General features: G+C 38.9%; 1 protein-coding gene across 1 annotated transcript in view; it reads left to right on the forward strand.

Annotated features, from left to right (window-relative positions):
• Positions 1-8,158: 8,158 nt before the first annotated feature.
• Positions 8,159-13,476, forward strand: part of LOC109915222 (T-cell immunoreceptor with Ig and ITIM domains-like) — a 49,305-nt gene continuing 43,987 nt past the window's right edge. Inside the window, exon 1 of the mRNA XM_048603177.1 lies at positions 8,159-8,243. Within this exon, the coding sequence (XP_048459134.1) occupies positions 8,204-8,243 (40 nt within the window). The 5' untranslated portion in view covers positions 8,159-8,203. The remainder of the gene's footprint in view (positions 8,244-13,476) is intronic.

Here is a 13,476-nt window from a genome sequence, read left to right on the forward strand (position 1 = left end):
CTTATATTTAGCCTCAGTATTGTTGAAATTATTCTGTAGCGCCTTGGCTGTAAACCTTAATTGATAGTTGTGTGGCTCACTAAACAGTTGAGGCAATCCACATACATCCATTTTGTTGTTTATCAGAGAGGAAGCAATGTTTGGAGTTTGCAATGCAGCAAATCACATTACTTCCTATCATGACAATCGGAATATGTAATGGAATATCGTTACAAAAATCCTGCAATTACAAAATGACTGGTAGCACAAGTTTTCAATGTGTCCTCAAAATGTTTCCGCTGCCTCTAATTGCTCCCATGCAGTGTATCAAGGTGTGCACCCAACCTCTATCATTGGGTGAAGGGAGCCTGCTATGGGTGTGCCTTATGATTTTGAATACTAGGGTGTGCATGCCCTGGTACTTTTAGGCTTAGAGGGCACTGGCCTGCTGAGGGTTTCCTGTCCAGATGCCTGTACATTATCCAACCTCTCAACATGCATCTGCTGACACCACCTTGTCTCCTTGAAAGATGGGACACCTGGAGGGAGGTTGAGGTTTCTTGTACAACCTTCCTCACCTGTAATTGATTCTGAACACCATGATGAAACCAAGCACATATCTGCGCATTTTGCTGGATTAGGGTCTACAAGGCAGCTGCCACCCTTTGTTTATGGAGACAAACAAGACACATCAAGGCCACCTCAGTGGTTCTTTTGTTCCAAACTCCTGCAGGTCCCAGAACACCTGCCTGATAGCCCGTGCTTCTCTCTGCAGGCTGAATGAGTACATTGGCACATCCTCTGCTAGGGCTCAGCTGGTGTCTAGTCTTCAGAAGCCCTCGTAGTGTCAGAGACTTTGGGAGTTTCTTCCTTCACCAGCTGCGGATACAGGTCAGTAATGTGCTCATCAAATTGTGCCCAGAGTATAATCTAGGTACAATACCCACCAAGCTGGCAAGCTGCTGGTTGGCTACAGTTGGACGTCTTGCCAATGCATTCACTGACAGTTCACTTAGAACGTTTAGAGTCACTGCTGGCACAGATGGCCTCAGGCTGCAGGCTCTGCCTCACCAGTGGCTTTGAGTGTTGCTTGTGCTTACATAAGGGAGAAATTAGTTGGGAGAATGGCTAAGATTTTACACACAGCAACATGCTAGCATTGGTACTCAGAGAGGACAATGAAATAATGCTGCTTATTGGGTTGAGAAGGCTTGAGAATGAAGGAAATAGGTGTGGGAGCAGTCTGTGATCGTATGGGTGATGAATAATCCCCAGTGAGTAGAAAATGAAGTGTGCAGAACAGATTATTAGCTTAAGAGGATGAAGTGGGTGAGCAATTGTGGGACTTCTTTGCCCCTTGGCATTAACAGGGACTTATGATGACTGGTGTCAGTCATACCTGTTGCAATGATATACGCTATGTGTCTTGTGGTTCTGTATCTTAAGAATTGAACAAATTTCAAAGATCTCCTGTGCAAAGTTTAATATTCTTCCTTTAGGATTGATCTGTGTTGCTTTCAAGCTTCATTCACCTAATAAATGGTCTTCTTTGGAATGTAATAAATCTGACAAAGGCTCATCAGTAATGTGAACAACAATTGTTTCTTTTTAAATTTACTTTAAGTCATCCTTTTCACATCTCATCACTAAGAAGAGGTCATCTGTCGATGCATTCAGATGTTACACTCTTTTGTTGAATCTTGTCCTTTCAAGAAGTTTAGTAGCTCCAAGATTGAAGTCAGTATCAAATATTTTCAATACTTGTTTGACTTTCTGATATTTCATTTACTTCTTCATAACCATAATACCATCTGTTATACTTCCAATTGTGTACAGAAGAGTATTCACATGATAATTTCTTATTTTACCACTTAGTGTAGAAACTATTCCATTTCTCAAGAATTTTCTTCTCCATTACTCATGTTGTGTCCTGGTTGGTCTATCCTTGAAATTAAAATCTACCTGACAATAGCATTCTCTGTGATGCTGCAGCTGCCAAATGTAATTAGGGAACTTCCCCTTATCAAAGATTTTTATTCTGCAGTAATGGAAGTTCTTGCATTTTGCTGGTGCATTGGAGAGTTTTCTCCATGTTTTGTGGCTCTAATGCAGGCTTTTTTGTGCTTCACAAATGTAATGAATCTTTCCCACCTTGTTCTGGAGTGGTTTTCTATTCTTCGTGGCTTTAATGGAGAACTGCTGGCTTTTGCAAACATAGATTTCCCACATTATTTGGCTCTAAAGAAGAGTTCACACATTTCACATCTGTAATGGGAGATTCCTGCTTTTGTGGCCGTAATGAAGTCTTCCAAGAAAAGGTTTCCGATTGTACAGAATCACTTCTGAAATTGCCCAATGCGTCTCTGTTTTAAATAAGTGGAGATATGATTATGTGAGTTTCTTTCTTGGCCATTTTAATTCTACTTTTCACTTTAGTCACATAGTATTCACATAATAGTGTTACACCTCATTTGGGTACTGGACTAGAAATCGAGTGTCACTATTCCCAGGGTCAATATTGAAGTTAATAATATTTAAATTTCCACAGGATACCTCAATTTGTCGATACTTTAGACCCAGTTGACAGAGAGATCAGACCAAGTTTCTGTACTTACAAATAAATAGATTCTAATTCTTGTTAATAAATACCAACTATGGATAAACAACCACGAACCCTCAACATATAACTAAATAAAAAACTGACCCCCTTGTAAATACCCACTACGCACAGAAACAAAAAAAAAGTTGCTATGGGTAGAGGGAAAGACTGGGAAGGCAATTCAATGATCTCTGTCCACAAGTTTGCTGAGACTATCCTGTTCACTTGTTAGGATGCTTCTCCTTGATCATCCTTCTCAGAGAGGGATATTCAAAGACTTCGTAAGGTGAAGACATTTTCTCATCATCAGGGCAGGTTTTCCTGCCAGTGACATTTGTTTTAGATAGGACTCTGTGTATTTGAAAAGGTTAATGTTTGATTGAGAACAATAAGTACCACCTACTGTGAGAACTTGGTTAGAGGGGAACATTAGGATCTGGTGGGAATCAAACTTAAGGTGAGGTTCTTCCAGCAGTCTTTATAGCAACGTAGAACCTATTCTTATAGCAAGTAAGCAGTTTGAGTTGTAATAAGGCCACTCAGTCCATTGAGTCAGCTCTGCCATTCAATCATGGCTGATATGTTTTTCAATCTCATTCTCCTGCCTTCTCCCCATTACCCTTGATCCCCTTACTAATCAAGAACCTACCTATCTTGAATACACTCAATGGCTTGTCCTCCACAGCCTAAGACTAAATTAAATTGGGCTCATTCTTAGATCATAAAGTGGTTATGCTTGCATGTATTAGGCCATGTAACCTTCTAAAGACCTCACACAGGATATCCATGGCAGTGCACACAACCCAGTGATCATGGTAGGATCTGCAGATTTAATTTAGCGGAGCCTGTTCCAACGAAGCAAAGATGCTGGTAATCCACAAGTCATAAGGACAGTGAAACCAAAATACCTTGTGACAATACTCAATGCTGAAAAGTATTTGAAAGAATAATATCAAAAAAGTGTTTCAGACCTAATAAGAGATGATTTGGAACTCATGAAATCAGCAGCTCTAAGGCAGAGGTACAGAATGCATTGTGAAATGGTAGTCTGCTGAAGCAGTCATGAGTTCTACTTCATTTGGTGAGTGAAAAGACATCAGAAATTGAATAAATCAAAATGAAAAATCCTTCGTACAAAAGGAAAACTTTAAATGGGTACAATAATTCAAATGGTGCCAGAGAGTGGAGACACTGTGTAAAAATTTTCACTGTATTTCACATGTGGCAATCAACAAGTCAAATCAAGTCAGAATTTGAAGCCTAAGTTGCAGTTCAGGTCAGGTATTGCCACAATAGTGTAAAGACTCTATTCTTTTATTACTGACTGTTTTTAATTATGGAATTAAATGAGGGAAAGGATGTATTAAAAGCCAAGGACAGTTAAAGGATTGTTGCATTTTTTTTTGAAAAAAGGCATGTTACCTGACATTAATTGTAAGTGTTGTTTACACAGCTGTTAGTTCAAACAGTAGTTGAAGTCTGGTTACAATCAAGCTGGACCCAAAGGATGTGTATGAATGGAGCAGTAGCTGGCAACAAATAGCTGAAGAAAACCAATTTGTTTTTCTCTTATCAGAAGCTATAAAGCTGTATCCCTTAACCAAAAAGTTAGAGACTTTAGAAGAGTGAACAAAGTTCAGTTCTCCTGTGCCCATTGCAAGCAAGTGAAAGTACCTGGAGAAGGAAGATCAATGGACTTGTCCCAGTATTAAATCAAACTCCCCTTGTGCTTTTAACTGCTTCTTGAGTGAGCCAGCATCCTATGTTTAACCCATTAGACTCAACATTAGGCATTCTGAACCGTCCCACGAAGATCCTACATTTTGTTTATTTTCACTGACTGCCTGCCCACATTCAAACTCAAGATACCACAAAGTGGAGCTCCAGTGCATTCATTTTCAAGTAGTAGTTATTTTTAAAAAACTTTTTTCCCTTTGGGCATCCTCCTTCAAAACCCTGTTCCAACCCTTCACGTCCTCATCCACATCCTCATCCTCATTCTGCTATTCCCCTGGCCATACTTGCACCCTTCCTCACCCTGCGCTGTGGGGTGGTGGTAGGGCGAGGCGGGGAGGGGTGGTGGTTGGAGGGGAGTGGCAGGAATGGCATCCTCAAAGTAGATTTCAGGGACCTAATAAGAAGATTGAAAAGCAAGACTTCCAAAGAGGCCATCACGAGATTATCCCCAGGTGACTGCTAGCGAGTATAGAAATGGCTATTGGACACGTGGCTGGAAAACTGATCTAAGAGGAAGGAGCATTAGATTCTGAGACATTGAGACCAGTACTGAGATAGATGGAAGTTGTAGAAGATGGTTTGCATCTCGGCAGGACCAGAATTATGATGCTCACAGGAAATTTGCTAGCGTTGTTCTGAAGGGTGTAAACTGACTGGAAACCAGAGACAGTTTAGATTCAAGAGAAGCGAAACCTAGTAAAATTGGAAGTAGAAGAGTAGTGAGCAATAGTGGAAAACAGACAAAATAACTGCAAACATTAAATAAGATCAAAGTGGAGAATAATGTTTAAAAAGGCTGAATTAAAGCACTCAAAGAACATAAGATTCACAAAATAACTGATAGAATGTCTACATAAATAATGGGGTGACTCAGTTAGCACTGTTACCTCACAGCACCAGGAACCTGGGTTCAATTCTACCTTCAGGTGACTGTCTGTGTGGAGTGTACACATTCTCCCGTGTTTGCGTGGGTTTTCTCCAGGAGCTTCGGTTTCCTCCCACAGTCCAAAGATGTGCAGGTTGGGTGGCTTAGCCATGAGAAATGCAGGTTACAGGGTACATAGAATATAGAACAGTACAGCACAGTACAGGCCCTTTGGCCCATGATTTTGTGCTGACTTATTATCCTACTAAGATCAATCTACCCTGCATATCCTACATTTTATTATCCTCCATGTGCCTATCCAAGAGTCGCTTAAAAGTCCCTTAAGTATCTGACTCCACTACCACTGCCGGCAGTGCATTCCACACGCCCACCACTCTCTGTGTAAAGAACCTACCTCTGACATCTCCCTATACCTTCCTCCAATCACCTTAAAATTATGCCCCTCGTAATAGTCATTTCTGTCCTGGGAAAAAGTCTCCGACTATCCACTTTACCTATGCCTCTCATCATCTTGTACACCTTTATCAAGTCACCTCTCATCCTTCTTCACTCCAATGAAAAAAGCCCTAGCTCCCTCAACCTTTCCTCATGAGACCTGCCCTCCAGTCTAGGCAACATCCTGGTAAATCTCCTGCACCGTCTCTGCAGCTTCCACATCCTTCCGAAAATGAAGCGACCAAAACAGAACACAATATTCCAAGTGTGGTCTAACCAGGGTTTTATAGAGCTGCAGCATAACCTCACAGCTGATAAACTCAATTACCCTGCCAATGAAAGCCAACACACCATACACCTTCTTTACAACCGTTTCAACTTGGACGTGGATAAAACCATAAAAACATGACTAATTTACCAAGGACTTCCTTGAAAATATATTTATGTGATGTCTTGAGGGCAAGTCTGGAAAGGGAGATATCAGACATAACTCATTGCCAAGATCTAGAAGGGAGGAAATTTTGTTCCTGAAGACGACAAAAATGTTATGTACCAGTTAGGGAAGATTGCTGAAAAATTAGATTCAATTTACTTGTGAAACAAAAACTTCTTTTTGACAGTGCTGATCTAATCCATTAGTCAGTCAATGGGCATATTTTTGTTTAGCTTATTTATATTGCGTTGGAAAAGATGATAAAGTACCGCAGTGATGGGAATAAGGCAGCATTTAATAAAGATACTTCTATGAAAGTGACACCCTCCTTGAAAGGATGTAAATATGACATTGATTCTATAAAAGGTGCTTAGCAAGGAGATTGTGATAGATGAGTATGTTTCTGAGCATATGACAAAATTTTGAGGAATTTTATACTGAGGAGGACAATGTAGAATTCCAAAAGGACATAGCTAAGTTGGTGAAATGTGTGGATATGTAGCAGATAAAGGTTAATGCAGACAGATGTGAGGTGATGCATTTTGAAATGAAGAACATTGAAAGACAATTTTAAATAGGCGTACAATACTAAAGGAGTGCAGGAGCAGAGGGACATGGATATTTGCGTGCACAGATCATCAAAAGGTTGCAGGACAAGTGGAGAAAGTAAATTATAAAGCATACAATATCCTCAGCTTTAGTAAGAGACATAGGCTACAAGATCAAGATGGTGATGTTGGACTTGTATCAAAAACTTGTTAGACCTCAGCTGGAGTGTTGTGTACTGTAGTAGACATCACAATATAGGAAAGACGTCAATGCATTGGAGAGACTGTAAAATAAATTCACAAGAAATGATTCCAAGAATAAGAAACTTCAGTTATGAAGTTAGATTGAAGAAGTTGGAGCTGTTCTCCTTGGCAAGAAGAATGCTGAGGGGAAGTTTGATAGGAATTTTCAAAGTCGTGAGTGGGATAGATAAAGCAAATAAGGAGAAGCTGTTCCTGCTCAAAAAGAGAACAAGGGTGAAAGGCACAGGTTTAAAATGATGTGCAAAAGAAGGGTGATTCAAGAAAAAAATTTCTATCCCCCGCACCCCTCCACCCACCTCAATGACAACCAACAAGGAGTTAGGCTGTGGAACTATCTAGAAGTGTGATGGAGGCAGATTCAATTGAGTCACTCAAGAGGGCATTGGATAATTATTTGGATAGAAATACTGTGCAAGGATATGAGGAAAAAGCAGAAAATTGGCGCATGGTAATAAATATTTGTTTGAAGAGCCAATGCATGTATTATAGGCAGAGCGGCCTCCTTCTGTACAATAAATAATCTGTGTTGCCTTTCGAGAGGCAATATGTAAACTGCACCACTACAGGAGGCCATCCAAACACACACTTCTGCCTGCATAAGGCGATTATGGAGGTCACAGTCTTAAGTAAATCTTTCCGGCATATAGTCACTCCAGTTAGTCAAGGGGTGTCTATGTAATATCAGCTAGGTATGCTTCCATTCCAAATTTCATCCAGCACCACGGAGCTTAAAATCAAAGAAATACTATCCCTATTTTCCAAGGCTCAATATCCAGTGCATCTCTGCAAGATTTTCCATCTACAAAAGGATCATTTGCAGTTTCCAGACCAGCATAATCTGTGACCAGGGGTCTCGGTTATGTTGGTGTGTTTGGAATGATTTTGGGCTCATATTCTTCTTCAGAATATGATTACATAAGCTCTCAGGTGATCGGTCTTCAGAAAAGAAACGGCAGTTGGTTTAAAAAAAAACTCATTTCAATCTCAACCAACACATTCACTTTTGTGAAGATAAAAAAAATAGACTAAATACAGTTTAACATTCTCTTTTCAAAAAGTCAGGGAACGCTAAGAGATTGATTAGTATGAATTTTAATTAAAAACAAATAGCAAGTATGACTTTGGCATATCAACTAAAGAAAATCTCAGTTAAATTCAGGCTGGAAAGTACGAGTATAAATGTTGCTATTGAAATTTCATACAGCCTGCACTTATGAACCTGTGGTTTCCTGATTATTACAACTTCCTGTTACTGCTGTTTTAGCTTTGCAGGATTAGGCATTTTGCTATCAGAGCAACTCAAAGATTCATTCAGAAACATCATGATAAAAACGGTTGTTGTCTACTTGCTGATTGTGACTGGTAAGTCTGTCATTCTTACCATTGGAATATTAAGTGGCAAACAATCATCTAGTAAAGTGAAAATGATTCAGTAAAACCTGTCAGACCAAAACATTTGAATTTAGAAACATTTCGGGACAGAACCTAAAAGAAATGTTTTTTTAAATACGTTATTGTTCGCAATATAAAAGCTTTTGTAAATTCTAGAAGGTTCCATCTTTGGATGGAACATAGAAACTGTGATAGTAAAGGCTAAATTTATATAGCTTTTCTATATGGAGATTGGTCTAGTGGAGGAAGGATGATTAAGAATGCCATATTTTTAACAAATGTTGTATTCAGTTATTATTGTGCTAATTTACACTTGTCACAAGTTCTTAAGCTCTTAAAAAAACCCTACCAGAATTTGGCAGCTTGATTTATTTCATAAGCTTTCCTTACTTAGAAGTATGGAATAACTGTGACTTACACCACAAACTACACGGCTTTGTGTATCAGTCATCCTATTACGAATTGTACCCAAAATTTCCTGGAAAAGTAAAGTCATCTGAATGAGTTGTTCAATACTGGCATGACTTTAAGTATTCAAAGTCTGAATTTCAAATACTTCTATCATACAGATATTATTCAAGCTTTGAATACATTCAACTGGGAATGTTCTCACTTAGCGTTTTAAACCATATATTTAGTAGATGGCATTAGTGATTTAAGATATTTAAAACAGCCAGATCATGGGGTTGGGTCGATTGTACGTTCTTTCACTCATTGCTTGGTTAAGAAACAGGGGTTCAAAAATTTGGCAGAGCTATGGCCTTTTGCCACCCCATCTACAACAGCTGCAATGTCGGTTTAATTCAGGCAACAATTAGATGGCCCTGACTACAACCTTATACACATTAGTGTTCATAATCAGGTCAATGAGGGTCTGTTTAAGGATTGCTTTGAATTGAACAGAACATTTTCAGTTCCTTCTGCTAGGATAGTATTTCTTTTTCGGTTTTTCAGTTCCTTTTGCCAGAACTGTATTCTGCCTTCTCACCATTGACTCCTATTGCAATGAATTCTCAGTCTCTCAAACTGCTCACCTTACCCAATTTTTGCTTTTACAAAGACTTTAAAATATCAGAATTTGTGGTTCTCATTACTAAAGTGATTTTCTTTTCTGCAACTCTCAAATCCTGTTAATGTTCTGAACTATAATTCTAAGCCTATTAATCTAGATTTTTAAAGAAAAATCACTAAGTACATCTAATTATCATGATTGTACAAAAAACAAACAAAAAATGCAATGCCAAAAGACAGAACATGCAAGAAAAACTCAGTAGGTGTGAAAACATCTATGATGAGAGAAACAAAGTTTTAAGTCCAATATGACTCTTCTTTGGAACGGAGACCTTAAGATTGGCCAGTTCTGAAGAACCATCTTATTGGACTCAAGACATAAATTCTGCTTCCCTCTCTGCTGATGCTGACAGTTTCTTCCCCACTATAACCATTTCAAGTGCTGTGGCCTTTAGAGTCCCAGATGAGCCTGACAATTGTATGGGGAGTGCCTTTCTCACTGCTAACCAAGCAATACCTTGGTGCATGTTTGAAAGCTCTGGCAATGAGGTATTCTAAAAGAAAACTGTTATGGTCCACTAAGGGAACTCTCTGACAGTATTCTCCAAATCATTTTCTCAAAAAAGATTCAAGAATGAGATCTTTGGACAACTGTATGATGGATGTGCTTTTTGTTTTAAAATGTACAGTTTATACTTCTATGGTAACCTCTTTTAAGGCAAACTGTTGCAACTCCGCACTAAATTACAATCCAACTCATTGAAATTTGTGAGAAAACAAAGCAGATCAAGAACCAAAACTCATTTAATGGAGTCCAGCATCAAAACACAATGTTGTTAATTTGTCTGGATAAAATAAAGATGCTAGGTTTGTTTTATCCCTTAATTATTGGGGTATCAAAAAATTGGGGTCGTGACCAGGATCACAATTCATCGAATTCAAGGGATCTATGTATATTTTAAAGAAACAAGTAGGGAGGTACTGAACGTTAAACAGGAGTATTATGGTGATGCTTATTGCATACAGCAGACTTTCAAAATGACTTCAAGAGTTGCTATGATTTTTCTTGAAGTAGAAGACATGAGTATTATGCGAAGCCTTTGTCTAAAGTTAGAGAGAGAGAGTTGGCACTTGAATTGAGGGCAAAAATTAAAATGGATTCTCAGAAGGATGAGTTGCCTAAAGTAATTGGCAAAATCTTAGAAGGGAGGCCTGAGCTTGCTGTCTTCACTAGAATCAAATAATATTCAGAGAGAAGTGAAAGCTTGATTTGGAAAAGAAAAGAGAAATGGAAAGGGTAAGAAAGAAGGAAAAAAAAATTGAAAATAAAGTTTGAAATGGAGTTTGAAGAGAAGAGAAGAGTGAAAAACATGGAAAGAGAGGAGAAAGAAATAGACAGGGTAATGGAGTTTTAAAAGAGTGAACTCCAAACAGTTAAGAATCAGAGAGCATGACTTGGCCAGAGGAAAACTTAAGAGTCATTAAAAGAAAGAGGTAGCAGCTTAAACAGTGATTCTGATTCCAATTTGATTTAACTAGAAATCTACGCTTAATCCTTAAATTTAGAAGATAGAGATGGAAGATATTTACCTAATTTAAGGCGGCAGTTGTATAGGCCAGTTTATCAGTGCAGTAGTTGGAAAATTATGACAGGGAGAGTAAAATGCAGGTGCCTAAACCATTGGATGGAATATTGCGTTAACTTAACTAAAATTATTGCAGTAACTTATAAAAGCTACAGACTAAAGTGATTTGTTTTAATAAGCCAGACTCCATTGGTAAGCTTCTTGAAGAAAGGCAAGAAATCTGAATGGTCAATAGAATATCGGAGTGTCTTCGACAAATTGAAAGTTGTATTGACATTGAATTCAACAGCACAAAATTGTGAGAAAGCATTCGTACACTGATAGTTGATGCCTACAACATTGATGTGGGAGGTGTTTCCCTACAATGACAAGCTGGTTGTCAAATAGTCAGTTATTTGTCCAGAGAAAATGGGTGCTTGATTATCAACATTAATATTTGCAGTGGAAGAAGAGAGAGGGTGGTCTGCAGACTCCACAGAAGTTCAAAAAGTTTACTCATCCAATAAATCTGAACAGACTAATTTATATTGACCATAATACCTCAATTTTTGTTTTGCGGAGATTCCATGACAAAAATTTGAATTTGTATCATTGGCATTTAATAGTCCAGACATACAATTTAAAAATCAATCATTTGCCTAGAGAAGACAATATTTCAGGAGTGACAAAATGATGGAGGGTAAAGCAGTGGATATTGTCCATGTTGACTTTACCAAGGCATTTGAAAAGATCCCTCTTGGTAGGCTGAATGAGAAGTTTAAGTCATTTAGGATCCACAGCGAGTTGATAACTTAAGTACAAAATTTGCTTGGTCATAGAAGACAGAGGGTAGTTGTGGGATGATTTATTTTATGCCAGACTAGAGGTCTGTGACCAGTGATGTTCTGCAAGGATCAGTGCCAGAATCTTTGTTGTTTGTAATTTATATAAACAATTTGAATAAAAATATAGGTAGTCTGATAATTAAGTTGGCAGATGACATGAAAATTGGTGGAGGTGTGGATTTAGTGAGGAAGGTTGTCAAAGGATACAACTGGACATAAAACAGTTGTAAAGTTGAGTGAAGAAATGGCACTGGGACTTTAATCCAGACAAGGGGACAACAGAATACGATGATCAAGAAGTATTTATATAAGATGTGTTTGTTATGAAAATCAATTTTAAGAATTGTTGTTTGATGGAATGTGAAAATACCTCAAGCATATCCTTTTATTTAAGCTTTGGGGTAAATGTGATTAAAAAGCCTACTACATTTTTGTATTTGGATTTTAAAGGAGAAGTGAATAGGACTGGTTCAGCTATGTGATTTTTTTTATTGAGAAAAGATCAGAAAGTCAAATTAGAATGGTGACCTAAAATATCCGTTCCAAGTACGGCACGGTGGCTCAGTGGTTGGCACTGCTGTCTCACAGCACCAGGGACCCGGGTTCAATTCCACCCTCTGGCGACTGTCTGTGTGGAGTTTGCACATTCTCCCTGTGTCTGCGTTGGTTTCCTCCGGGTGCTCCGGTTTCCCCCCCACAGTCCAAAGATGTGCAGGCTAGTTGGATTGGCCATGGTAAATTGCCTGTAGTGTTCAGGGATATGTAGATTAGGTGGTTATAGGGGGATGAGTCTGGGTGGGATGTTCCAAGGGTCGGTGCGGACTTGTTGGGCCAAAGCGCCTGTTTCCACACTCTAGGGATTCTAATCTACGATGAAGCAAGCATATAGCTGCAGTAGAATGCCTGCAAGAACCATTATAGTGGTAGTAATGATTGGAACCTGGTGGATATTATGGACAATGAGATCCTTGATTGGAGTTGTTAACTTGGGCCACCATATAAATAGGGGATTCAGAATTTTCTCAGATCAGGGACTAACTCCAAGCTGGCTGGCTACAGCCAGTGTACTGTTCACATGTTAATAAAGGGTGACTTGGTGATGGGATACCAGCCCCTGTACAGTTATTTCAGTGGTAATGGTTAAAACGTTTACTCTGTTGAGTTTCTGACAGAGTAAAAACATACAAAAAGACAATTAGTCAGGTTTTTACTTCCAAAAGGAAGATTCAAATTTTAGTTCAGAAGATCTCAGACTTCAGTTTAGAACAGCCTTCCCTAGCAGGACAATCAGGTCAATTCAGAAGAACTAGTCACCCTTGCTAAAAAGTGTTTTAATGTGGAGCTTCCAGGCCAGGAGAGTTTGAACACAGAACTGTCAGAACTGAGAAATTTCAGGCTAACAAAATTGAGAGAGCTTCATAACAGAAGACACAGAAAGGAATTGCAAAACAAGATCTCAACTCTCCAAGGAAACGAAACTAGAAAACATCATTTGAGTAAAGATTTAAAAGCTGGGATTGGAGTAATGTTTCTCTGGGATTGAGTGTCTGTAATCAAGTGTTGGTAAACAAATTGAAATTCAAACCATTGAGTATAGGAGTTGGGATATCATGTTCTGGCTGTTCAGAATGTTGGTGAGATAGTAGGAACTGCAGATGCTGGAGAATCCGAGACAACAAGGTGCAGGGCTGGATGAACACAGCAGGCCAAGCAGCATCATAGGAGCAGAGAGGCTGACGTTTCGGGCCTAGACCCTTCATCAGAAAAGCTTTTCTGATGAAG

Source organism: Rhincodon typus, chromosome 11, assembly GCF_021869965.1.
Source record: "Rhincodon typus isolate 14 chromosome 11, sRhiTyp1.1, whole genome shotgun sequence".
In the NCBI taxonomy this organism is placed as follows: Eukaryota; Metazoa; Chordata; class Chondrichthyes; order Orectolobiformes; family Rhincodontidae; genus Rhincodon; species Rhincodon typus.